The 27630-nt window shown below is 44.0% G+C and overlaps 1 protein-coding gene and 1 long non-coding RNA gene across 4 annotated transcripts in view; both read left to right on the top strand.

The window, feature by feature from the left end:
- DDHD1 (DDHD domain containing 1) overlaps window positions 1–27630 on the top strand; it is a 62713-nt gene that overhangs the window by 3806 nt on the left and 31277 nt on the right. For 2 of the 3 annotated variants that reach the window (XM_010712189.2, XM_085225966.1), the window contains 4 exons: window positions 11724–11897; window positions 18251–18352; window positions 24004–24132; window positions 25946–26093. In XM_010712189.2, the coding sequence (XP_010710491.2) occupies window positions 11724–11897; window positions 18251–18352; window positions 24004–24132; window positions 25946–26093 (553 nt within the window). The remainder of the gene's footprint in view (window positions 1–11723; window positions 11898–18250; window positions 18353–24003; window positions 24133–25945; window positions 26094–27630) is intronic. The other variant, XM_085225965.1, reaches the window with a different exon arrangement.
- On the top strand, window positions 243–9051 carry LOC146544381 (uncharacterized). Its single transcript, XR_014883833.1, has 2 exons — window positions 243–1828; window positions 1917–9051. It is a non-coding gene; the product is annotated as an uncharacterized LOC146544381 (long non-coding RNA).

Below are 27630 nucleotides of genomic sequence, written 5' to 3'. Positions count from 1 at the left end.
ACCAGATCTCACACTCGATACACGTGTGGGTAAGGGAGACGGATCTTGCTCTCTGATTGCATGAGCGTGACAAACAGCGAGTACAACTGACACAAAACATGCTGAGCTGCACGTTAAAGAGTACAGAAACTGCTGTTTTTGCTGATTCATGTTTTCAGTTCAGAGCAAAGGTCAAAAGCTTTTATCTTTGTTCTTCCCTGTTGTTCTGTTCCACATATGTACTGCTCTTCAGGGATGGCTGCTATCTCACAGCAACAACGTTGGGTGCCCTGACAGTTCTTCAGTTATTTTGTAACCTCAATGACAAGAAGATGCTGATTGTAGCTTGGCTTCTGCTGAAATATCTTAGGCTCGCCACAGGATTCCTTTGTAACATCAGAAATATCGGACTGAGTTACAGTTTGAAGAGATTAATTACTGAAAATTTTATCCTTACCTTGTGACCTCTGGGATTTATTTAATTAGAATTGTAGAAGTAGCAAAGACAGCACAAGAGAACTGAAATTATTAGTGGAGGCTTCCAGATAAGTGAGTAGCTTGGAGCTGGGCTTCTTGTCTTCTGCAGACGTGGTGTTGAGTGGTATTTGATGTGCAAGTCTCTTTGAATCCTCTTAGAGAGCCCAGTCCTCTTTGCCCTCCTACTCAAAGAGGGCTGCTTTGCAACTGTTTTTCTGTAGATTGACTTAGTCTGGTTTTCAAAGCCCTGGGTGAGTCTGTTTAAACTACGGACTTCTGGGTGTCTGTCCTATTCATTGTCTTGGGACTCATGACTTTGTCTCATGCAGCTGTTGCCCTGCCTTTCCCTTGCTTTTTGGCAATTACACTGTCAAGTTACTGATTTCTTACATATTAGTCCACCTGCACTCTCCAGGTAGTTGTCCTCATCTCAGCATGTTCATAGAATCACAGAATGGTCCGGGTCAGAAGGGACCTCAGGGGTCATGAAACTCCAACCCCCGTGCTGCAGGCAGGGCCACCAACTCCACATTTAATACCAGACCAGTTCTCCAGTTCCAGACCACGTTCTCCAGTTTAAATTCAGGCTGTTGAGGATGCATCGCCTCTACTGCTGTCCATCATGCAGCAACACCTCTTAAAATTGAAGTAGGACTTCTATACAGATCTATCAGTGTGTGGGGAGAAGCAGACTCAGTAAGAGTTTTGTTGGTGATTTCTTTTTCATATATATGCTTTTGTACCAAATAGTTTGCAGACACCTATTAAGTAAAATACCACATACTGTATTAAGAATGCTTCATTAGGACTGTCCTTGACCGAAATATGGAGGTAACTTCTGCTGCACTGCTTGCTAGCAGAGATTCTGCTTAGCCCATGTGTGAATGCAGAGGGAGTCATTGGATCCCCAGATACAGATTTTAAAATCCTTGAACTTCAGCCGAGTTGGACAGGTTTAAAATCTGTTCGAGATCCCTTTAAGCTTGTAGTGAAAGAAATTTCCAAGTACTCCATAGCTCTTTTGTAAGCTGCCTGTGAGCCACTTTGTAGATGGTGAGCAGGAGCAGTCGTGGTGAGAAGCCTCTGCCAGGTGAGCTTCCTGCACAATGAGACATGAGTGCCAGGGGTGTGTTATCAACTCTTTGAACTTAGAGTCAGTCAGAATCACTGAAAAATCTTGGGAGTGTAGTGGCTAATGCTTGGCACCAGATGCTTACAAATGGCTGTTTTGTTAGTGGGTTGTTTTGATGTGCTTGTTTTGATGCAGGAGATGGAGGTCAGCAGTGAGATACAAACCCTTTTGTACATCAGCCACTGGTGGTTGTTACAGCTTTGCTGTCGAGACTGAAAATCAGCATGCAAGAGCTGCCAGGTGCTTCTCTGCTGCCTGCTTTGTGCAGGAGCACTGGCTGCTTGTGCCTTCTCTAGGCAGTGTAAATTTCCACGTTGGTTTCTTACAGGTTGGCACCTTGAGCCCATCCAGAGGCACAGGTCCCATGGCACCGCTTCCCTGGCTGCTTTAATTGACATCTGGTATGCTGAGCCTCTGTGATTGCTTTATGGTTTTTTTTCTTCTATTCTGAAACAGAAATAGCATTAAAACACTTCTATGAGGTAGGTGAAAACTGAGGATTTGGAACTAATAGTTTCCAGTATATGGTTTGCATTGTTTTAGTCTGTCTTCAGGAGCAGAACGCTTCTTCAACTGCTTTACAGTGTGCCTAGAACATTGCTTTTGGTGTTAGATACTGTTTGAATTCGGTTGATACCATTTCCTAAAGGAGTTTTTCATTGAAGAGTGAACTCCTGAATGCTGTTTTCTTGTTGTTGTTTTTTTTTTCTCACCAGGCATGTTATTCTTCACATACAAATAAAATATTGATAGTTTCCATGGCAAGATAAAGCATTACTTTTGCTAACTGATATCTTTCCTGGGTTTTACTTTTCTGCCTCACCTCTTAATTGCATTGCTCTCTTCCTTCCCAAAGTGTCTTGCTAGTTTCAGTCCAGCCATCTCCTTCCTGATCAGAAGGCTTACGTGACAGCAAAGCAGTTTTCAGCTCTGCAGTACTGAGTGTGCATAGCTGTGCTTTCTGCTGCCTTTCTCCCTTTCAGTAGGAGTGAGTTGTGACTTTCAGGATGCTCTTCTAAAGCAGGTGGGAGATGTTGGTACTTGGCTTGGGTGTGCCTTTGAAGATGAATTCCTTTTGCAAATTCACCTTTTATTGTTGTGATTTACAAGCATTGTTTAAGCAAAACTCACCAGTTTTCTTTAAGTGACGTCAGAAACACTGTCTGCTGAGTGTTGTCAACTCCTGCTGTGTGATCCTGCTTAGAGTGAGTTGTGCTCACCCATTGGCGTGGTCCAGCACTTCTGGTGGCTACGATGAACAAGGAGGAAGGCAGAGATGCTAGGAATGCTGTGGGCAATTCTATCAGTTATATTTTTAAGGCTGAAAAAGATGTAGGTATGTAATGGCCAGAAAGAAGGTCAGTAGGGTGGTATGCTCCGTTTGAGTGTGGGCTGCAAGTAGCCGTGAAGCCACACCAGAATGTACCTGGCAGGAGGCTGGAAAGGAGGCACTGCAGAGACAGTGGACTTAGTGAACATCTCAGTAAGTGAGCAGTGGGGTGCAGGATAAGCCTCTGCAGAGAAGGGAGAGGGAAGGAGATGAAAGAGTTGGTGTGCCCTGAATGTATTCGTTCACCTGGTTCGTTAGTGCTCCGTGTAGGTGTTAGGTATGCACAGGAAAAAGCTTGCTTTTTTGAAGTCCAGATATTCCTATGGAGGGACCTGCTTTCTGAAACTGCACGTATGTAATCACTGCTGCGTGGTGCTGGAGAGAGCTGCTGGAGAGCACTTCCCAGGGGAGCACAAACCCTCAGCTCCGTGGATGTGATTGTGCAAAAGTCCCATGACTTTCAATGGGATTTGAGCACGTGCTCAAGTTCAGGAGGTGCTCACATATGTTTGTCACGTGGCACAGTCATTCAGCTCAGCTTTCACCTAACTGCTGCGAGAAGTGCAAGCTATGTGTGTTAGAAAAGAGCTGGGAAGGGACTATCTGCTAAAACTTACCAGCCACAGCCAACGAGTGCTGCTGGTGCAAGTGCTTCACTTCAGAGTACTGGTATTAACGTCGGATAAACTGTATTAATGGATAAGAACTCAATAAAAATAAAGCTCTAAAATTAAGGCTGCAACCTCTTCTCATGTTTTAACAGGGTTTTTTGATGAGCATTGTTCCATACGTCATTGAGGCAGCTGATAGGTGAGCTGTAGGATTCTGTGTTAAACCGTTGGCTTCAGATCTGTGTGGAGAGTAATTGCAGTGATCTTCGTTCAGCTGCTAACTTAAAAGGAAAACCCTGCCTGAAAAACAATGCACACTGTATTTTGGCAGTAACTTCCACCTGTTATCTTGAAATTGGCTCAGTAAAGCAAATTGGAATTATTTGGTGGACCAGCAGCATAATATCCTTTATGGCTCAGCAAAGGAAATCTCTTGGTCTTGGATGTTCAGTAAGATTCTGGCTCTGTAAATTCAGCGGCTGTTTCTATTACGTTTTCTGAGGGTGGATTTCACCCATGAATTCCTCTTTAGGTGATGTTGGTACTTCTGGAAGAGCAGAACAGATTGCTGTGTTTGTGGTTAAACAAAGGAAAGTCATTCTGGCTGTGATTAAAGGAATGGTGCCATTTATTTAAATATCAGTAACCTGCTTTATACTGCAGTAACGTACTGGGAAATAGCTGGAACGCTGCAGAACATTGAGCTGCAACAAAAAGCCTGTTCTGTTACCTAGCAGTCAGGAAATAATGAAATTTTAGCTTTTGTCTATTTCATTACATCCGTTTGTCCACCCTGTGTGCATGATCACATCACTGGCATTAAACTTAGGGATCTCATTATCAGCATTTATAGCCATCAATTTTCTTAGTTGAGCTTTCTGTTCTGTTGCATTCTTCTCCATTCGTGGTGCTCTGCAAACCCTTCCATAGGGGAGCTAGGAGGAACAGATCACCCTGCAAACTGTGCTCTGTGCACTTGCATCAGCACAAATAGAACCTGCACGTTGCTGTGGCTCTATAGGCTGTGCTGGTGATGGCTGGTGGGTGTGAGGATGCACCCTGGTGCAATGTGAGTAATTCTGGACCTCATACCTAAGTGAGAAGTCTTACGGGTTATGCAGCAGTGAACATACCTGAAATATCACCGTAAGCACTGGTGAAGTTGGAACGAATGGCTGATATGAAAAAGTCCAGAATAGAAATAATCCAGAATTGAGGGTGTAGTTGTAAAAGGCATTCATTTCAGTGTCATGTTAACATCCAGCTTCTTGTGTCCGGGTTCTTACTGGCAGTGCTGCACTCCAGGGCACGAAGTGTTCAGCACTTCTTAGCAGGACTTAAAATAAAATGTCAAAGAATGATTTTTGCCTAGGTTTTTCCCCTCCATTAATAAGTGTGTGGGCTTCTCTCTTCATTACGTAAGGAGCTTTAAGGTTGAGATATCATAGTTACAGATTGCAGATACCTTCAGCTTGCACAGATGTTATCCCAGTGCACTAGAGGTCGTTCACAACTGTAGTGATGAGAAAGCCAAATTAAAGGAAGAGAAATGACTGCACTGGAAAGCAGGAGTCCTGGATATCAAGCCAACAGCACTTCATGGGCCTTTGTTCCACATCCACCCCTTTGGCTTTGTAGATTTCAGCAGAGCTAATTTCCATTTTTGAGCCCCAAAATGTTACATTAACCTTTTAGATCTCATTGCTGGGTAGATTGTTACAGCTGTCAGGAGCTTCATGAGTGGATGGCACTGGATGTGGATAGAATGACAGAATGGCCCGGGTTGGAGGGGACCTCAAGGATCACGAAGCTCCAACCCCCCCCAAACCACAGGCAGGGCCACCAACCTCCACATCTCACAGCAGCCCAGGCTGCCCAGGGCCCCATCCAACCTGGCCTTGAACACCTCCAGGGATGGACGGGGCATCCACAGCCTCTCTGGGCAGCTGTTCCAGCACCTCACCACTCTCACAGCAAACAACTTCCCCCTCACATCCAACTGAAATCTGCCCTCCCTCAACTTCCAACCATTTCCCCTTGTCCTGCTGTTATCCACCATTTCGAAGAGTCGACTCCCGTCCTGTTTGTAGGCTCCCTTCAGGTACTGAAGGCTGCAGTGAAGTCACCCCACATCTGAAGCTCACTGCATCTTTCTTTCATACTGTTTCATTCTATCTACATGTCTTCCAGGTTGCGTGCTAGTTTGCATCAATGTTTCTGAGAGAGAGCTTTCATTTTCTCTTTTAAGCTCTGTTTGCTTTTAATTAGAAGTTTGTGTGGTTTTATTTTTGCAAGCTTTCTTAGTTCTGAATCAAGTGAGGTGGAAGGGGCCAATATGAGCCAAGTTTGTGCTGCATGCTATTAAATTTAGGTATGTGCAATTTCAAGCCATGTGGTGGCAGGGAACAAATGATGATGATCACTGAGTAGTAAAAGAAGGAAAAAATGCAGGCAAAATGAGCACCATAATTTGTTTTCCTGCTGTGTTATGGTGGATTTACATAGGTTTTTAGATGCAGTTTTTGTTTGGGTGAGGATCTCACAAACACTGCAATGAAATGAAGTGGTTGGGGTATGTATGTATGTGTATAAATTACAGCGTGGGTGTGCTGAATCGTGGATTCTTTGAGTTGGAAGGGACCTGTGAAGACCATCCGACCCAACCCCCTGCAATGCACAGGGACTCCCAGGGCTCCATCAGTGCTCAGAGCCCCATGCAGCCTGATGCAGCTTCTATTTTCCCAATTCTTCCCCTTCCAAAGATTTAGGAGGCTATGATGGTGTAAATTGCACACGTTATTGTTTCTTCACATCATTAATTACAGCTTTTGTATTCTTAGAATTTTTCAGGAAAAAAAAAAAAAAAGGACTTCTTGTTTAAAAATTTATAAATCCTTTGTTGCCATTGCTGGAACTATTTTTCTCTAAAAGTGGTGAAATATGTATGACTAATTAAAATGAAGTGCCTTTCATTAGCTCCTAATCTCTGCCGTTCCAACTTAGAAGTTCTTGTGTATGTACAGCACTAAGTGTGTACTGCCAAACACGTGGGGCCTCGCTTTGAAGCACGGCCAGCTGCAGATTACGTGGTGTAGGACGTAAGGCAGTAAAGAAATCAAGGCAAATCCTTTCCTGGGGATCAAGGTTGGAGTGACAAAGATAAACTCTTAACACTACCTCTTACAGAGTTTGAATTCCGTATTGGGGGAGAGAAAAATTTTAGTTGGATGTAAATATCTCATTCCTTTTGTAGAAGGAAAGGATGCAGGGAGAGCTTGCCTTTCGCTTCTTGAAATCACCGTGAATATTCAAGGCGTGAATGAATGAGTGGATAGGAGTGCAATTGGGCCTTAAAATAGCAGGTTTGGTACACCGCTGTTTCATGGCAATTACTGTAATAGCTTGTATCGTGCTGGATGAATCACAGGATAATCTTGGTGTAATCTTGGTGCACCTGTCTGGGATGAGCGGGGTTGTTTACCACGGCACACCTTTGAGGTTTCGTTCAGCCAGGTGATACGGAAGGACCTGCTGCTGTGTTGTAAGTTCCTGGGCTCCACGCCCAGCCCACAGCCATTGCCTTAACACACCGCCCTTCCTTCACCACCCAGTGCCACGATGGGAGCTGGTGGCTTTGAGGATCAGGAGGTTGTTGTTGCCCTGCTTGGAGTATGACCTGACGTGCAGCCCAGCACTGCATGCTGGTGATGCAGCCATTAGAGAATCCTAGAATGGCCTGGGTTGCAAAGGCCCACAGTGCTCATCCAGCTCCAACCCCCTGCTGTGTGCAGGTCGCCAACCAGCAGCCCAGGCTGCCCAGAGCCACATCCAGCCTGGCCTTGAATGCCTGCAGGGATGGGGCATCCACAGCCTCCTTGGGCAACCTGTTCCACTGCCTCACCACCCTCTGGCTGATAAACTCCATCCTCATATCCAACCTAAATCTCCCCTATCTCAGTTTAAAACCATTCCCCTTGTCCTATCACTGCTTGGTTTTCACAACCATCAGGAAGCTGTTTTTTTCCCTGCTTTGCCAAGCCTCACTAACAAACAAGCAGTGATGGGCTGCAGTTCATTGTCATCTCCAACAAATCTGATGACTCTGAAAGACTGTGTTCACTTTTACAAAGACCAAACCATGCTCCTGATGGCAGGAAGGGGCATTCCTTCTGTACTGGATGGTCTTTTTGCTGGGGTTTTCCAGCAGTGTAACAGTGATGAAGCCTGCCATGCACCCAGGATGTGAAATACAGTGAGCTGAGATGCTGTGGCTGCAGGCACTGAAAGACACAGAGTGGTTGGGCTTGGAAGGGACCTCTGGAGATCACCTCACCCAATCCCCAGTAGTTAAAGTGCTGGTGGGGACAACTCCTGGGTCTCCCTAAAATCCCACTGAGCTTTGGAAAATGGAAGAACGTGAGCTCTGGAAAACCTGGTTCCCTTATGAAGCCCTGCTCTGAAAACAAAGCCCTGTAATAATCTCTGTCTGGACCTGAAAGTGATTTACAGATGAAGTGTTTTCCAGATAAATGCCCTTTCCAGCCCTAGAGCTAGAGATATTATTTTATTCCTAAACCAAATTAGGCTGTAAAGATTTTACAATAAATGTTTTTTTATTTCAGTCGTTCCATTCTTCTTTTTCCTGGCCCAGCTTCTCTGGGAGAGGCTGTTGCCCATCTATTATTTGAGATTTGCTGCTGAGTGCTGTGTTCTACTTTAAAGAAACTCAGTGGGAAAGTTTTTTTCCAGCAGAAAGAGCCTGAAAATGTTTATTTTAATTGCTAATGCTTCGAATTTTAGAAATCTGTAAGTGGAAATTCCCATGCGAAAACCTCGAAACCCTTCAGAAATGAATAAGAGGTGTGTTGTCTTCATTTGGTTTGGAGTACAAAATAGTATTCATATCACCTTCTTTTTTTTTTTTTTTTTTAATCTTTTTATGGATTCAGTGAATGGAGCCTCATCAGAATGCTTAGTGAAGAATTAAGGAGCTGCTTGCAGATTTTTCCCAGTGAGGATCAACATCTGACACAGTTGTGCCATTGCTTCGGCAACAATGGGATCCTTTATGCTCGCTGCCACACTGTGTGCGCTTCATTTCTTCCTGCAGACAGAGCTGTGTTGTGAGAGCAGCAGAGCTGGATGTGTGTGCATGAGCCCTGCAGAACCTGCAGAACAACGTGGGTGTGTGGCAGGTGTAAAACAGAGGGGATGCAGCCGAGGTGAAGACCAGCACACGATGAGCAGCTACTGCTGAAGTTTGCTTTTTGTTCTCTGCGCAGCAGTGATTAATAACGATTAACAATTGTTGTGTTTAACGGGTTGAGTTTGAGAAAGTTCATTCCAAAAGCTGATGTTTGGCACTTCGTTCATGGGTTGTCGACTCTAAAATGAGTTTAGTTGTCATTAGACAACTGCAGTTTGTGTCCTTTGCCATGACGATTAATTCCTGCAGTTTAAAGCTGCCTTGGGTTCTTCTGATTGTTCAGATCCATTTTCATTAAACAAGCACGCCTTTCCAACAGCCCAGCCTTTTCATTCATCTGGTTGGATCAACGATATCCAAAACATCAGAAATCCAGGGTGGAACAATTCAGTGCTATCTGGAAGAGCTGTTTTAGCAACTGAATGGCAGAAGTGGGTCCTATGCTGCGCCATGGAATCATAGAACGGGTTGGAAGGGAGCCCAAGGATCATCAAGTTCCAACCACCGTGCCAAAGGTGTCTGTTGGCATTTTGGTCGGGCCAGCCAGACCGGTGTGGTCTGGTGCTGCAGCAGTGGTCAGAGCATTAAAACAGGCTTTGAGGATCTTGGAAGGGAGTTAGTGCTCCGTGTAGGTGTTAGGTATGCACAGGAAAAAGCTTGCTTTTTTTAAGTCCAGATATTCCTATGGAGGGACCTGCTTTCTGAAACTGCATGTATGTAATCACTGCTGCATGGTGCTGGAGAGAGCTGCTGGAGAGCACTTCCCAGGGGAGCACAAACCCTCAGCTCCGTGGATGTGATCGTGCAAAAGTCCCATGACTTTCAATGGGGAACAAGAGAGCATTGGGATGTGCAGGAGGCTGGGATGACAGAGGCTGGAGGTGATCAGAGCCTTTGTTTCAGGGGATTTGCTCCCTGCATCACTCCGCGTGCACGCTTACAGGGCTGCCTGCGGGTTTCCCAGTCATGAGTACATTTGGGTAATCAGCAGAGCACCCATGCCAGCACCCAGCCGTGATGTGGGCCGCTCGCTCTGGTTCCCTGCCCACAGCAGCTGCTGCTTTCCCTGCTGCTCACCTCGCCGTGCTGCAGGAGCAGCCCGCAGTGCCATCGCCCAGAGCCTGCCCTGCTCCGGCTGCCAAGCCAGGGGTGTTAGGAGGTGATGGGCATTTCTGGTATTGTAGGAACACTGTTGGACTGTAAATCTTCTATGGAAAAGGTTTTGAAACCGGCTTTGGAACGTGGAGTGTTCCTGCCTGGAGGGGAGATTACTGCAAGGAGATTTGCCTTTAGCCTTCCTAGCTTGTAGCTGTGTTGGTCTAAGGGATGATGAATTCAGAATAAATAAGGGAGGTGCTTGCAGATCTCTGCTGCTTTTCGTTCTCCCCTGTAAGCACCTGGTATGAAAGTACTTCACGTCTGACAGGCTGGGCATCTCTGCTTTCTGTTCCTTTGTGCTCTCTGTTGGCTTTTCTGTTTGGTTGTGGGTTTGTTTTTTTTTTCTTTGCATTTATGTACCTAGTTTTCCCTTACTGTTTTTGTTTGTTTTTGCATCTATTGTTGCTTTTCCCAGCTGCCCTTATCAGCTGCTTTCACACCATCTGTGTCGGAACGGTTCTTTGAGTAGTAAAGCCTTGGTGCTCTTTTTCCCTCATCTTCTTTTTAAAGTCTCTCCTTTTGTGGCTGAGTGCTTCGCTTCCTTGGAGAGCTGAGTTTGTGTGGTGTGTATGTACACATGTACAGTGTTTGCATTTGACTGAGTCTCTTCTAGCTTGTACTGGAAGTCGGTGGGATTGCTTTCTTGGTCTTGGGTCTCAGCCAGTCCCATGGCCACAGCCCCAAAGGCACCGGAACCCACACACTGCTCTCCTTGATTCTCCAGAGATGGAAAATGGATCAGTCTGGAGAAGAGGAGGCTCAGGGAGATCTTATCTATAGCTCCGTGAAGGGTAGTAGTAGCGAGGTGGGGGTTGGCCTCTGCTCCAAGGCAACAGTAATAGGATGAGAGAGAATGGCCTGAAGTAGTGCCAGGAGAGGTTCGGGTTGGCTACGAGGAAACATTTCTTTGCAGAAGGAATAATTCAGCAGTGGCACAGCTGCCCAGTGCCGGGGGATCACCGTCCCAGAGGTGCTCAAGAGCCATGGAGATGTGGCACTGAGGGATGTGGGCATGGTGGGGTGGGGTGGGCTGGGGTTGGGCTTGGGAGGTGTTTTCCAGCCTGCATGGTTCTATGAAGTTCTGAGCTAAAATGGATAGTGTTGTCTCATCGTGCTTGCAGGTATCTGTGTAAGAGGAGAGTTCTTACTCCCTGCAGTCACAGTACTGAATCTGGGCATCAGTCGTGGTTTGTTGAAAAACAATAGGTGCCAGCACTCATTTTTGGAGAGAATTCTGTTTTATCACGTGGACAGCAGATGCTCAGCACCCAGCTTCCTCGTTTGGAGCGCTGGATGTGAAACCAGAGTGACAGTGAAAACAACCCTCACTGAAGACTGGTTTTAATTAAGAAGCGACTTCACTCTTCAAAATCGTCCTTTATGTTAATTGATACACAAATGGAGTTATTTTAAGTGCAGTTCCCAAAAGAAACAAGGCTCTGTGCAGTCAAGGCAAGCGTGTGTGGTTTGCTTTCTCCTCTTTGTTCTGCATCTTCTTTACAACTTTAAACCACCAGTTCCTATCGGTCAAATTGTATAAAGGAACACGAGTCTCACAGAGTTCCTCATTCTTTTAGAAAATACAGGGCAGCCACGTAGAGAGGAGTATAAATCCCATTTTTAACCCAACACTAAATCAGTTTTGCAGAACATACATCTTTCTGTCTGTTTCTTGCATCCTCAAACACACTCAGCTCCATGAGGAAGAAGTGATGTTTCTCAGTGTGGTTGGGTTTCCTTGTTGGGGTTCACAGCACAGGGAGCTGCTCCCTCTTCTCTGCCATCAGTTTGGGCTCTGTCGCATAAAAGAATCTCTTGTTTGGTTTTCAGAAACGGAGAAGATTCCTGTAATGCGTGGGCAGTGGTTTATTGATGGTACGTGGCAACCTCTGGAGGAGGAGGAAAGTAACCTGATAGAGCAGGAGCACCTCAACCGCTTCCGGGGCCAGCAGATGCAAGAGAGCTTTGATATGGAAGTATCAAAACCTGTTGATGGAAAGGAAGGTAAGATTACTTTGCATAACGTGTCTTCTGGACAGCTAGAATCTTCTTCTTAACTAAGAACTTGATCTGGGATGGTTTTCTGTTCTGCATGAAGGAGAAGGTTGTAGGGTGCAGTTTGCTGTCCCCTTCTCCACTGTATCTTATTGTAGGATTTCCTGCTCATGTTCACATTTGGTGAACACCGTAAAATTATATTCACAGATAGACCTCTTGTTCCCATTTTGCTTAATGTTTCATATCTTTTAATTGTGTTTGAAATCTCATTTCAAACTGTAATCTCTTTATGGGCTAAGAAGTGTGTCAGTGTCTGAAGGCAAACTGGCTATTAGCTCTCTGGCCGGCGTTCCTAACTTCTGCCCTAAAGGGAGCATCCATTTTACAGATCACATTTCATTTTCCATTCTAGCTCAATCTGTGACTTTATTAGAGTAGTTTTCAGCCAGTCTGAAGTCTCGGGCATTCATTCAGTTATGGAAGTCCTTATGTTTTAATCACCAGGCTGAGGGCGTTCAGTTAGGATTCTTGGCAATCTCAGTCAAATGCATTTAACCTTCTTAAGAACAGTCTTCTGAACTTACTGTGCAGTTGAACTGATTGCTCTGGGTAAATGTAGCACAGCAGAAGTTTATTATTTTTGGCTTTCACGCTTTGTTTTTGTGTGTTGGTTGTCACTTGTTCAGCTTTCTAAAGAAGGAGCTGCAAGCACAGAGCCCTGGCAATACATTTTAGTAGCATTTTGGGTTATCCTTTACAAAGCAACTTTGTGGTTTAAAGGAGTTCAAACAAAACTTTGGACAAAACGGGTACAGAAGGTAGAAATGGCTGTGCTTTGGTGCAGACATGTAGTCCTCACGTGGGAACTATGTGATCACGTGCATAAAACCTTGTGAATAATTTAGAAGCCAGATATTATTTGGGGTTCTTCTGTAATAGGAGAACCAGAATAGCATTTTTTGACTTCAGGAGAATTGTTAATAATACAGAAAGTAACAAAGTTCTAACTCCCTTCATAGCCAGTGAGGACACTGAACTGTCCTGGTTTTTATTTTGCATTTGTGCTACTTCAAAAATTCTTTTCATAGAATGGCTTGGGTTGAAGTTTAGTTTCAACCATTTAGTTTCAACCCTCCTGCTGCGTGCAGGGTTGCCAACCATCAGACCAAACCATTTTTCCAACCCTGCAAAAGCCTTCTGCTTTAACAGCTCTGTCAGGTGGGTGCCTAAAGTCGTGTGACCTCTGAGCCCCCAGCACAGTGCCCACAGCTTCTGAAAGGTGCTTTTACCTGGGTTTGGTTGGCCTGTATCAATTTGTCATTTCAGTGTACTGATGCAAATCCCAGCACTGTTATTGCAGCTGTAGCCCTGCTGAGAGCGCGGTGTCATTTCTGGTTGGTCAGCATGAATTTGCTTGGAAAGCACATCCTTATGAGTGCTTCCAGCCTTTAGTAGCATAATGTCTGTTGGAAGGAAGAGAAAATGCCTTCAGCTGCACTTGGGTTCATCTCATCGTGTAAGGAATGGGGCTCAGGTGGGCTTTTCTTCCAGCAAATGTCTGGGTTGTGGAACAGAAATATTCAGATCTGAATCGAGGAAAGGAATGGGAAAGATACAGTCCTTGTTATTTACAGAAACATAGGAGATCAGAGAGGCTCCAGCCCCCAGGGCCTTTTCTAAAGCTGAACTAAAACAATACCAGTGAGGTACGCAGTCACTTCAAAAGGGAGCATAAGTCACCAATAACTCTCTAAAGACTTTTTCCTAGAAATCCAGGAAGTTGCAGAAAAAATAATCAACAATAAGTGTGAAAAGTGGATTTTTCATCTTAATTAGCATCTCAAAACTTTTCTGATTGGCTGAAATCTGTGATTTCCATCTGCACGTGGCATGGGGAGAAGCTTTACAACTTGCATTATCAACTGGTGAGGTAAACATCATTAGTTGGAGAAGTGCTGAGTTCAGCTTAAATTGCTTAATAGCTTAATTGCTTTGTTGCTGCAATTTGTTGTCATTGCATCCCGTATTAAATACATCTCGGCCCCATTAAGGTTTACAGGTGACTGTTACTTAAGACTAATGAAAGCTGGGATAGACCTGTAGATACCACTGGGAGGCAAAAAGGCTGTTCACAACACTACCATACAGCCTTGTAAATGCTGAAAACCTAGCAGTCTTATCTGATCCTTCAGCAAGAGGGAAGGCAGTCTCTGTTGATTTGCTGTTACAATGCCTGTTATTACCTAGGCATAATTACTTTATTATTTGATCGTGCCTCCTTGCTTCACAAATAATGAATAACAGTGAGGCTCTTGCTGATATTCAGTCTTGTTGGTTCCTGATTTTACCCCAGCTGTCCTTTAAAGCAGTGGCAGCAGGTTGGTAAGTTAAGAGTAGATTTCAGTTATTTGCTTTCTTAATTCTGCTCCCAGATTGAAGCATCTTAAGAAGAACATGGATAAGCTTTGTCCAGAACTTTGTTGATGATAGACTGCCAATGAAAAATTACCCCACTATTAAACTGCCAGTCCAAGAATGCCTTCTTTTGAAAGTGCACAACGTTTCAGAACAGTGATCCCCAATCTCTGTCCTGCAGGGATGGTAATAATGCTCATCCTACTCTTCAGTGCTTACGGAGAGCAAGTATTTAATTTCATGCATTGCAAAATGAAGTGCACTTTTGCTGCCTGATGTATTTGATTCCTCCTGGCATCTGATCCTTTGCAGTGGTCTCTGAGTGGTGATCTCAGCTGTGACGTGACCTCCTTGGGTGAATCATTCATTAGGTCAGAACTCCAAAATGGAGCACTTTGCTTATTTCTTGGCATCGTCAAAGCAGATTAATGTGAGCTTTGGTTTCTCAATATCCAGCTGATATTTGGATTTGAGATTTCGGTCCCAAAAGACTGAGTTCCAGAGCTGTGTCTGCTGTTTGTAAAAATTAGACAGATTTTTGACATTGGGTGGTGAGCACCTGCAGCCTGTGCAACTCACAAACCTAATATTGGCAGATTCAGGACAGTATCTTCTAGTTTGCCCTCATGTGTGTAGCTTAGAAATCAATTTTTTGAGCAGAAGTAGCCCTCATGTTGTCCTGTGGTAGTTGTACTGGGAGCTCGGTGTTTGCTGCTCAAGTCTTCCCTAAAGCAGTTGTGTCTGACACCTTAAGCCCCTCACTGAGATGCTGCAGAGCTGAAACTGTCTGTGGGCTACCAGGTCTGATTTTTAGTTCTGCCACTGTGCTGATAGGTAGATGATGCTGGGGGCTTTTGGGGCCTCACATTCATTTGCCCACGAGTTGATTAGGGTTTTTTTTTTTCATCCGGGCTTTTTTGATAAGACAAGGCTTTGCTTGTCTTTCTTAGGGAAGGTTCATTCCTCAAGCTGAACATACATAGATTAATATCAGCACGAGGTGTAAGGTGACATTTTGATCTAAATTCTTAGGTTCAAAATTTTAAATATAGATATTGACCATTGAAATATGAAGCTAAGGAGTTTGTTTGGTCACACTGAGATGGCTGTCACTGCCTTCCTGCAGCACTACTGACCTTTCTTGTACTGTGCTTGTACCCATGTACCATGCTTAAATATGCTCTTGTTAAATAACTCTATAAATATTTGAGGCCTTTATTATAGCACTTGTTCTGTGAAGCAGCATTTAAGGTGAAAACATTTTGAAAGGAATACGAAAAGGGTATTGTAATACCTTATTAACAGACAGTGAGTTTAAAAGGTACAGAATAAAGTAAGATTTAGAAACTTATTTTCATGCATGCTTAGAGAGTGAGTTCAGGACTTGCTCATCTGAAGAGCAGCATTCTCTAGCAAGCTCGGTGATATCAAGGCCACTTTAAGATAAAAACAAAACCATGAACTTGGATAATAGCAAGTTCTGAAAGGATCTTAGGCTAGATGCTTTGCTAACATCATTTAACCACAATAAAGGCAGGAATGTTCTGCAACTGAAGTGTTGCTTTTTCTCCCTTGCTGAGTGATCGAAGCCCACACATCCCCTGCTGTGTGCTCCTGCAGCACAGCTCCAGCTGCAGAGAGGGAGGAGCAGTGTCTGCAGTACAGAGCAGCCTGCCATTGAGCTGCAGGTTAGCTCTTAGTGTCGGGTATAGTTAGGTACCTGTCTTTTGTTCCTCTGTAGGCTTTTCAAGAATATTCATTTAACTGGGGAGAAGTGATGCTGGAAGTTTAATATATGTGATAGTAAAATAGGGACAGATGTTTATGGAGGGCAGATTTCAGTTGGATGTGAGGGGGAAGTTGTTTGCTGTGAGAGTGGTGAGGTGCTGGAACAGCTGCCCAGAGAGGCTGTGGATGCCCCGTCCATCCCTGGAGGTGTTCAAGGCCAGGTTGGATGGGGCCCTGGGCAGCCTGGGCTGCTGTGAGATGTGGAGGTGGTGGCCCTGCCTGTGGTTTGGGGGGGGTTGGAGCTTCGTGATCCTTGAGGTCCCTTCCAACCCAGGCCATTCTGTGATTCTGTAGCTCATTGTCTTTGCAGAGAGGTGGTGGAGCATCTGTCCATAAAGATGCTCAGAATTCAGCTGGAAATTGCCAGAGCAACCTGATTCAAATGTGATATTAAATTCAACTGAAAAGCTGATCTTGTCTGTGGGAAACTGGAGCAGATAACCCCCAGCAAGTTCCTTTGATGGAAATCAAATCTGTGATTCTGTGAGAGACTGTAAGAAATGTAGAAAGCAATTCCACGAGTCAGAATCAGAACAGATTTTATAATGCATTGATTTTGAAACCACATGAGTTTATTGGGTTTTGCTATGGGCTTCAGTGTGTCATTAGATGCCGCAAAAAGTATAGAAATTGTGTTTGGAGTTTCTGCCGTTTTGCTTTAGGCTTCAAATACAGTTTTCTCTGTTGATTAAAAAAAAAAAACAAAACCACATTAACAATAAATTTTTGTTGCAGCTGACTATGCTGACCTTTCGTAAGGAAAGCGTCATTCATGCAGTCACAGAATTGCCAGGATCAGAAGGCATCTGTGGAGATTGAGAAAGCAGCAGAGCCAATGAGGGCAGGTTGCTCAGGATGTTTCCATGTGATTTGATTATCTCCAGCAGAGGAGACTCCACAGCATCTCCATGGGCAGTCTGTTCCTGTATTGCCACAGCCAGCACAGTACTCTATAGGCTGAATTGTTCCATCGAGTCCCAGTGCAGAATGATGAGCCTAGTTTTCCTCTCCTGTAGAAAAGTGACGTGCAACAGTAATGTACAGCATCTGTATGAAGGCATCTGCTGACAGAGCTGTGAGCTGAGAGTATGAGGAGGTGTGAGATGCCCTTGACATAAGCATGGAATATCACTTGTAAGTTACTGGGCTGTAGAGCATTAATTACTTCTAATGCCTGTAAGGGAAGGGTGTCATGTCAGTTACGTTTTCCCACTCTCCAGCAGGCAAACTGATTTCCAGTCATTGCAGCCCCAGCAACTTTATGGATTCAGAAGCCCAATGGAGACTGATTTCTCACTGGCTTTAAGCACGCACTCTCTTGACTACATAAGGTTTTTGAGGCTCCTGTTGTTTGCTTACAGTGCAAGGCTATTTGTGCAAGTGCAGAAGGTGGGTTGGTAGGAGCTCACCCTCAGCCTTGCTGTGTAAGTGGCAAGACAAGCAGCCACACGACTGCAGAACTCAATCTGCTTGGCAGCAGTTTCCCCTTTCCTTCAGGCATTCCTTCCATAATTGCACAGCACTGATGGGAAGGTAAGGCCATGAAAAAGAATCTTTGGCACAGCTGTGTGATGTTTCAGGAGTGAAGTAAGACAAGTGGAAGTCTAATAGGAGCTGTGGGCTTGCCTTGCCATCCAAGAGAAGCTCCTGCTCACCGTGGGAGGGCTGTCAGAGGCACTGTGTGTGTGCTGCTGTGTTTCTCTGCTGAAGGACTGACAGCGCAGCTTAACAGTGGGATGTCTTTTCTTGCAGTCTGTGGGGAAAATAATAGAGCTGTGCTTAAAGATGAGTTGTTGTTTATTTTTCCAAATGTTTAGAGTCTGCTGAAAAGTGTCTTTGTTCTGCCCTACGCCAAGTTGTGTGTCAGTGCTTTGGTACACCTCAATGCAAAGGCACTCAGTGAAACTGCAAGCACTGTCACAGCTTTCCTTTACTAACGCCCTGAGCTCTGTTGTGATGTCATAACTGTTTATGAAGAGCAAAGAGACTGAATTTGGCTGACGTGACCTGACGCTCATGCTACAAAACCAGTTTAAGTGTGTATGCTTTCTCAACAAATGTATCAACTTTTTTTTCTTTTTGAATGGTAATATTAATGAAAAAAATGACATTCCTTTTAAAAATTTTACTTTGAAGCTCAGTGTTTTTACTTTTAGTTCTCTACTACCTCCCTCCCTTCTCCCTCCCTTCTTTGTTCAAATGGAGAGGATATAAGGAGAATTCAGATGCTGCATGTCTTAAACGAAAGCGTTCCCAAGGTACAGTAATTGTAGATTATTTTTTTTTCTTGTAGTACTCCTGGCATAGGAAGCTTTGCATTCTAGTTTGCTCGTATCAGTTAAATGTGCTAGAATTACATGCTTCAATTTCTTGCACTGTGTTCTTGCCCTTTCCCCCAATGGGAAGGAAAAAGCACTGTGAATCTTAGGAGAAAAATAGCAGTGCTGTGAGTCGTAGAGAAAAGTAGATGCTAGCAATATTGTGCTCTAGTTTTATTACAATTGTTTGTGGCTGTGATTAATGACTGTAAACTTTTGTTTCTTGCACACTCACTTTGTGGTTTGACTTTCTCAGTAAAGTAGAAGCAACGCTTTTAGAATCTCTATAGGCCCAGCGTAAGGGAGACTGTACTGGGGAAGGAACCGAATAAAGAGTTTTGTACTAGGCAGAATTTGGTTGGCCGCGCTTTGAATGATGGATACATCTCTAGCTTTGTGTTAGAAGTTATTTTTACTGCAGCTTTTGTGTCAATATTGGAATGAAGTAAGTCACCAGACATAGGATATAAAACAGGGAGGCTGTAGAGAATGCGCCATCAAGGCTGCTGTAACACAGGAGGAACTTGGAGCTTTGGGACAGCTGATGTTGTGCCAGTTTGCTTCAGAAGGTGGGTGTAGTTCTTACAGGAGCCATTAAGGATTGCAGAAGGTTCCAAAGCACTTTGTCACAGATCTTTACCATTGTTAAAGCTGGCAGTGACCACAGGGACATTGGAACCAGACTGCTGCAAAATGCACCTTTGATTTAAAATGTCAACGCATCTGGTAGGTTTAGAGTTATTCCTGTCATACCATATATTTTTGTAGTTCCTAGGAGTATTCTGAAGGATGAGGATCTACTTTGGCATGCATAAGTATTTGCCTCGGAATTCCTACCATAGTATTTTTCTGTAGTTGAGTCTAAAATGCAAATGTCTGAAAGCAGAGAGATGCATAGTAAACCATTTCCTGCCTCTTCTCACACATGGAACTCACATCTGTAAAAGGTGAAAAGTATTAACCTGTTGTAAAAAGTAAGAAAACTTGTAATCATAATTTTGAAATTATTTTATACATTATTTTTTCTCCAAATCATGTTTGTTTGTAGTGTCAAATGGATTTGAATTAAGATTGCTTACTGGGCAATTAGTGACATTCTGAGTCAGAAGGTGAAAATACCTGGGGAAAAAAGAAGACAAGAATGGATTTCAAGCAGTGTAAATCTGTTCTCTGGTCTTTAGCCCTAACCAGAATGCCAGTGCCTTTGTGGAGTAGATGGAGAGCAGCTCTTAACACTTCAAAGATGCTTTTCTCTATTGATTTTGACTTGCACTGGCACTCTGGTGAGAAAGAATCACCCCATGCTTCGGTCTTGGCTGGTAGACGAAAGTGCCAAGTTAAAACCAGGTGCTTACCTTAAAGGGTATTTAATTTGAAACTGCTGGCCCTGTGAGATGCCAGCTTCAGGTGCCTGTCTGCAGGTGCCTTCTGCTGGAAGTGTTTGGCTCCTGAAGCGCTGGAGCCAGCATGCTTTTGTGCTGGCAGCACACCTGCAGTCTGCACATTGCAGAGTTTGTGCTATGCTGCTGCTTCTCAATTATTCTCCAGCTGTTGTGGCTGAAGTTGAGTTTCTGCTGTCTAACTGAGACCAGGTTCTTCAAGACTGGAGGAATATGTATTTTAGATTTTCTTTCTCTCTTCGTTCTTCATATTTAAACTTTATAGAGGGACGTTTTCCTCTGTGCTCATCTGTCTTGGTGAAATGGAGATTTGTGTGATAGCAATTCCTTTCCTATCCCTCACACTTCACCTACAGAATTACAGAATCGTTCAGGTTGGGAAAGACCTCTAAGATCACCAACCCCAGCCCTCCATGCCCACTGGCCACATCCCTCAGTGCCACATCTCCACGCCTTTGGAACACCTCCGGTGAGCCCATCACTCCATGTGCAGCTGTGCCACTGCCTGACCACTCTTTCAGAGGAGAAATCCAACCTGAGCCTCCTCTGGAGCAATTTAAGGCCATTACTGTGCTTCTCTCTGCTGTCTTCCATCTGCAGCTGGGCTGTGGTTTCCATTTGTTTGTACTCTAGGTGTCTGTTTGCTTGGTATTCCTGGGGGAAAAAAAAAAAAAAAAAGTTCTCTTTCCTACATACAGAAGAAACCAAAACTTGATCTTATTTTCAAAGGCTTTGTGTTTTAATGCCAAACTGGAGAACTGAGCAGCGTGCAGAATACTGAGGGGTTCTGGCAGCAGGGGAAGGGGCACATGCAGTGACTCCTGCTAAGAAAGCTGTGTGTGTTCTTAATGTCAGAGAAGGTGCTCATGTGAAAACAAAGCTGCAAGAAGCCTGATCCAGAGGGATATATTCCCGTCCCATGGCTTTGTCAGGAGATGCTTTCATCTTCTGTGCGATCCACACATGCAGTGTGCTCCTGGAGGACCACGAGGTGGAGGTACGAACATGAAGGGCATTCCCCTGTGCCCTTCCTGTGCCTGATCTGAATTCTGCAACTTCATCCCATTGCTTCTTCAGTGAAAGCACGGCATGCCTTGGTGACTTTCTGACACTCAGTGACATCTGTTGGTATGAACAGCTCCAGAGATGTCACTTTGACCACCTCTGCACCATGTAGGTGGTTTACATCACAGCCTTTGGGTCTGAAAAGAAAATATAAATTGTTATCATCTCATCTTCAGGATTCTCTCTTCTTTGGGTTCAAAAATAGCAATGGCAGCATTTGTTATCCCATACCTGGAAAACATGTTCACATTTTTTTGGTTTTATTTTCTTTTTAAATGATTATTTTCACACTGCTATCAAATCTTCTCCGAAGACATCTTTGTCTCCTGCCTCACTGTTAACAAACTCTGCGAATGTCAGCAGTAAAAGCCCCTTTTACTGGGGCTCTTGATTCTCATGGGAATCATAGAATCCCAGAATGGCCTGGGTTGCAAAGGAGCACAGTGCTCACCCAGTTCCAACCCCCTGCTGTGTGCAGGTCGCCAACCAGCAGCCCAGGCTGCCCAGAGCCACATCCAGCCTGGCCTTGAATGCCTGCAGGGATGGGGCATCCACAGCCTCCTTGGGCAACCTGTTCCAGTGCACTGAATTTTCTCATTTTAGGACATTTATATTCTCGTGAAGGCAGCTCGGGTTGGAGGATGAACTGAACCCAGTATTTCTGAGAGTCAGAACTGGGAGACAGAGAATCTCACCCCATCTCAGAAAGAATATGGGATGGTGTGTGGAATGGGTGCATTGATCCTCAGGCAGACTGTTTAAGCAGTGCATCCCAAGAAGGAAAACTGAGAAACAAGAACCACTTTTTAAAAAATTTTCTTTTGAGTGTGATGGGGGAAAGGAAGGATGTGTAATCCAAGTGCTGAAAAAGATATATTTATCTGTATTTGTATCTGACCTTGAATGCAATGTGTGTCTGCCTTGACAACATGTCTCAGAGAGCTAAGTTATTCTGTTCCCAAGAGATAGGGAAGCACAGTTCTGAGTATTAGTGATAGTTTCACATGGTGCTGTTAGAAGCAAACCCAATTTTTCAGGTTCCCTTTTGAATGCATTGCTAAATATCCAGAAAGGTAGTGTTGGATGTTCATTTGCAGTTCCTTAGTGCATGCATGCATAGGTTTTAGTTTATTTCGATGTGTCCTTCAACACTGATATTTTTGAAGAGTACAGGAGTGAAAGTTAGAATTTATTCTTTCCATGTGAGAATAGTTAATGCAAAATCAAGAAAATCTACCACTTCCTGTATTTCCTTCCCAATGGAGAGGCTGGCCTTGATTCCAGAAAGCATTTGGGGATTGCTGCTCCTCACACTGCTGTTCTTCCAATGGTTGCAAGCAGTTGAGCCACAGACTTCTCTCCTTCTTCCTGTGCATGCTTAGAATCTTGGGCTTGACGTTCTCCGAAGGCATCGTGCTTCCAGTCCTGCTCTGTCAGCTTCCCCAGAAACGTACTGAGAGAAGGATTCCACACAACTCACGTGGAATAAACCTCTGCTGTTAAAGACCTGCTGAGTGGATGCATAAAAAGTCTACAGTGGTCGTGGATTCATGGGTAGAGGAGTTAGCAGCCATCCAGAAGGAAGCCTTTGCCCCTGGACTGCTCACCTCTCAGCACATCACAGCCTGTTGCATTGGCTCCACGTCTGAAAGAAGTTTTGCTAGGAATTTCCTTTCTTCTCTGATTCTAAACTGAGATCTCTGGATATGGGCTTCTCTCTTCACCTGCAGTGATTTAGGAAAATTCACTTTGCTTGTTCATTGGGTTCTCGCTGTATTACTTCTTGCTCTGCCCAGTCGTCAACCCAAGCTGACACATCTAAGCCAGGCTGGCTTCCCTCCTTGTTCTTTGCCTCTGTAAAACAGCAGTGTAGTTCTACTTTTTGTGGATCAGCTGTTAACTATGGCAGAAAGGGGTAACCCTTTTCTAATCTCCTTGTTTCTCAGAGACTAAATTTAGTTTTCCTCAGGCTATTTTGGGTCTATCTGCCTTGGAAAAGAAAGAAAAAATGCTTCAGGTGAAAGGTCACACGACATTTAATTAATTTGTGCTGGAAGAAAGTTAAAATACGAAACCACGATGGCTCATGCTTTCTCAAATTTTTTTTGACTACAAAAAATTAAAGTAGCTTCAGGTAGAGGACAGACTAGAGCTGAGCTTGTTATGGAAGAAATAACATAAAACCCTTGTGAGCGTTTTCCATGGTTTCACAGCCTTTTTTGCAAGACCCGTGATGTGGTTAAACAACATTTTCTTTTCGTAGGGCTATTGCTGTTAGTTGTCAGCTCTCCAAATGCTGAATGTTGCTGGATGAGACCTAAGCAGCAGATTTTCAAGCACAGGTGATATCCGTGTTGCTGGGAATACAGCAACTGTGATGCTGCTTTGTACACAGGAACGGGGATGGGAGATTCTGACTTGCAGTTGTTACGTGCCTGCTGTGCTTAACCCCAGCAGTCAGGCAGTGTGTCATGAGGTTGGTTCCTGAGTTCAATCAGTTCCAAATCTGGAAAGCACAATCACTGCACAAAAAACACTAGAGCTCTTAGGAGCTTTTGAAAGAGCAAAATTCTGTTCTGTGCCAGAAATTACTCATTCAGAGGCTTTCTCATTGAACCACATTTTTCAGCTCCTGGACGTTTCTGAAAGAATAGCAGAAGCAATAGAACCTTCTCATAATGGAGCCTTGAAAGCCTCTGTGTTACCCTAATGCCCCATAGCCCTGGTCGAAAGCAGGGATCCCGCTGTATGGCTGCAAGGGAGAGAAGGTAGGAGTGCACTTTCCTAGCAGAAGTGCCTCAGTCAGCAGTATTGTGGGGGTGCATCTCCCTTCCCTCCTCATTTTTTGCTTTCAGTTAAGGATATGCTTTAGAAGCCTACCAGCCCAAAAGGAGGGGGCAGGAGGATGATGTGCAGTGTCCTCGGGGGTAGTCTCCAAACTGCTCTTTGTTCTGGTCAGATTAATCCTAAATGTAAAAGCTTTCCAAGGTAAGAAGTAGTATGGATTTAGGTATAATAGAGCACTAGATATAAATGTGTGTGTGTGAATTACCCTTCTCTCTGTTTGAAGAAGCTTTTGTTTTCCCCTTACCCATCTAAATTCAATGTTGTTCCTTTTTGCTGCAGCTATTCATAGTCTAAAGTTGAGTCGCAACCATGTGGACTGGCACAGTGTGGATGAAGTGTATCTGTACAGTGATGCAACAACATCTAAAATTGCAAGAACTGTTACACAAAAGTTGGGGTTTTCCAAAGGTAATATTTCTCAGAGTTTGTAAAAAAAATATTGCAAATATCTGTATCTGAAGTTTTAATATGTGACTGGCCCCTTTTTGCTGGTGGGGTTTTGCAGGGGGGTGTAATAGGTTCCTTAGGTTGCGTAATTGTAACTAGACATAGAGTATTTTTATTTGTTCCTTATTTTGTTCCCTATTACTTTGTTCCTTATTGCTTTGGAAGCAGCAGTTTTCATGTCCTTGCTGCATAATGCTACTACTACAGTGGCAGTGTCTAACAGCCACAGTGTAGGAATTACAGCTGCCTTTGCAACCTTAGCTTTCTCTCTGTGTACTTACATACTGTGATGCTCTCCTTAAATACACGGTTGTGCCTCTCCCCCTCCTGCCAGCTTTTGCTTTTTTCAGTTCATTGAACAGACCTAGGAACTGAGAGGAGGGGTGAAGCAGGCAGATCTAAATGGAAAGCATTTTCTGTAGGAATCCAGGCTCATTTAAGCTCAAAATTACCCATTTTATAACCAGTGAAGCAGAGACAGTTATGAGAGAGGATGTTCCTCCTCAAATAAAGGCAGATTGTTGTCCATCTGGAATACTGGGACATGTCCTCCCTGCCATGCTGCTCCTGTGCATTACTGGGCAACTACAGAAACAAGAAAAGGCACAAGTTGTTTTTGTTTTCTTCCTTGGTTTCTGAAGAGGCAAGGTAACAAGTCTGGCTTTAATCTGATGCCTCTGTTCTATAATTACTGCCCTCTTAACCCACAGGGCTCTTGGGTGGATACTTAATTAATGTTTGCCAAGAATTAATATAATTTAAGTCTCTCGTTGCCCAAGTTTCCAGAGGAGATGAAGTATTCTGTATCCACAGTGTGATTTTGGACAGCATGAAATAGATAATTTAGACATTCTGTCCTAAACATTTTGGGAGGAGAAATAGCAAATAGAAGCTCCATTGATAAACCTGTCACGTATAAGAACTGCTCTCACTATTTTTGTTGTCTTTTCCTCCTCCTCTGAAACAAAATGAGTTGCTTCTTGCTATTTTTTCCCCATGAGGAATGATGCTGCCTTGCTCTGTGTGGCATCCGAAAGGCTTTGCTGGATGCATGCTGTTCTGGTGTTGCACAGCTTGCTCTCATAGGAGGCTGTTGCCTTCTGTATGGCTCTGTCACTAGAGGGGGATGAAGCCACGCTGTGCCCGTGGGTTTCAGCAGCCACCTGCAAGGCAACGAGAGGATACCCATACCTGCAGAATTGATTTTTGCTTTGCCCACTGAACTGGAGAATGCCTGGGGAGACATGGGGTTTAATTGGCTGGAAAAACATGTACAGTTTGTCACTTTGGAGGAGAAATCTAAAGTTTTTCAGGCAGCTCCTCTAGTGCCATCAGAGATTGAATGACAGTGAGTACCTGTTTCATGGCGAGATCGTTTCAGTGATCACCTGCTGGGGAAGTAAGGTGGAGACGTAAGGAATTTTAATGGCTGAGGTAGGTAGAAGAAGAGCATTATGTTATAAAAGTTAATGGCCAATCACACAACTGTTCTCTAAAAAAGTTGTTTTTCAAACCAGCTCTGAAATTGGTTCTCTTTACATTGGAAATGGCCTTCTACTACATTGACTGATAGAATTAACGTCGCCTCGTTGCTCAGATCTCTCAGGAGTTGAAAACTGCAGATTGTTAAAATACATACTAATCCTTTCTGTGTAATTGTATTTTCAGAATACTTCTTAATGTATTGGTCTCAGACAAATTAAGCTTCTGTCAACGTGTAAGACCATTGCATTTCATAAAATGTAACTGATCTAGGATCATGTTTTTTCTACAGCTTCAAGTAGTGGGACAAGGCTACATAGAGGCTATGTAGAAGAAGCTACCTTAGAAGACAAGCCACCACAAACTAGTCACATTGTGTTTGTTGTGCATGGTATTGGGCAGAAAATGGACCAAGGAAGGATCATCAAAAATACAGCTATGTGAGTCCTTCATTATGTTTGCAGTAGCAACTCTAACCTGAATAAAATGCTGACATTGTAAATGACAGCAGCTCCTTCAGTTTAAGCTGTATCTCTTCCTATTTCCTTCTCCTCCTCTACCCCCGAGTCATTACTCTTTATATTGTGGGTGCATTACTTTCTATAGTAGCTCAACTGTATGAGCCTAAGGGAAAGCAGCTGCAATCAGGAAGAGCAAGGATGTATTTTGTTTTCATGACCAACACTTCTAGGGAACCGTTCAGTGAATTTCTAGCACCGGTGCTCAGTGACTTCGCCAAGTGAGGGAAGATTTTCATCAAGGGGAATCTCCATTGCTCCTGCAGGCTGTCAGAGTAGTGAGCAAGTGAAATGTGTGCTGGTAAGAGTGAAAGTGAGGAGCTAGAATGAATGCTGGCATTTGTAACGGTGCCGAGTTACTTAATATGGTGGGAAGCTGTTGCTGAGAATCTGCTCGTTGAGTTCATGGAAACTTGATGAAAAGCAAAACATAATTAAATGCTTATGGGGTCTTTTCATTAAAAGTCTTTTGTGAAGCTTGGTTTGCAAGTGGGTTTTGATTTGACATCCGAGCTAACTCAGGAGGCCACTTACAGTGCTGGTGAATAGGAGGGCAAAGTCCTGAGTTACTGAGAATGCTGTCCCTGAAAATAGTTCTGTTGAATATTAGGAGTTGTAAACTCCTGATGACAGAACTGAGGAGACAAGCTGATGTTAAGGAATGCTTGATTAGCTGAAAGAAGAGGCTAAAATGTGTGAACTGCAGATCTGTGTTGTGCAGATGGTTTAATACCTGCGTCCCAATCAGTTCCACATTCCATCAAAGTCAACAGCAGTAGCAGTGTGCCCGCTGCCTCCAGAGAAAGTGTGGAGATGTGGAGTAGATTTCATGGTAAGACTTTTGTGACATCCCTTTAACTCCAGAGCAGCACTGTAGGTCTGAGGTGTGCCATCGTGTCGGCAGGCTCTTGAGTTCCTGCAGCTCATTGTTCTGCTCTGTTGTCCTCGGCTGTGGTAGAGCAGGCCTCTCGATTTCACTGCTGTCATCTGTCATCTCAAAGCAACAAGCTGCTGTTTCCTGCTCTCCTCATTCTGGCACTTCACTGCTCTTATTTGTGGTGTTTTAGGAGCAAGCAGGCAAAAACACTGAGAGAGAAATCCACAGCCCTTGATAAAAACCTGAAGCTGGTCACCAAAATACATGTAAAACCTTTTATTTTTTTAGGAGCCAATTGCACTGGTAATGCAAAGGTCCTAAATATGAGTTGCTGGTTTAACAGCCACCAGCAATCGTTAAGTCATTAAGATGCTTTACTTTTTCCTCCTACTCTGTTCTTCATTGAAAATGCATATGGGATTTGTGTGTGTGGATTAATTTCAGCTCAGGACAGAGTGCACAGGTGTCCATTCCACAAGAAGTCTCACTACAGATGGCAGCAATTGTATGAAATCATAGAATCCTAGAACTGCCTGGGTTGCAAAGGCCCACAGTGCTCATCCAGTTCCAACCCCTGCTGTG

Source organism: Meleagris gallopavo, chromosome 5 (assembly GCF_905368555.1).
Source record: "Meleagris gallopavo chromosome 5, MGAL_WU_HG_1.1, whole genome shotgun sequence".
In the NCBI taxonomy this organism is placed as follows: Eukaryota; Metazoa; Chordata; class Aves; order Galliformes; family Phasianidae; genus Meleagris; species Meleagris gallopavo.
The sequence above is the reverse complement of the archived record's forward strand: the minus strand, read 5'-3'. Positions and strand labels throughout refer to the sequence as shown.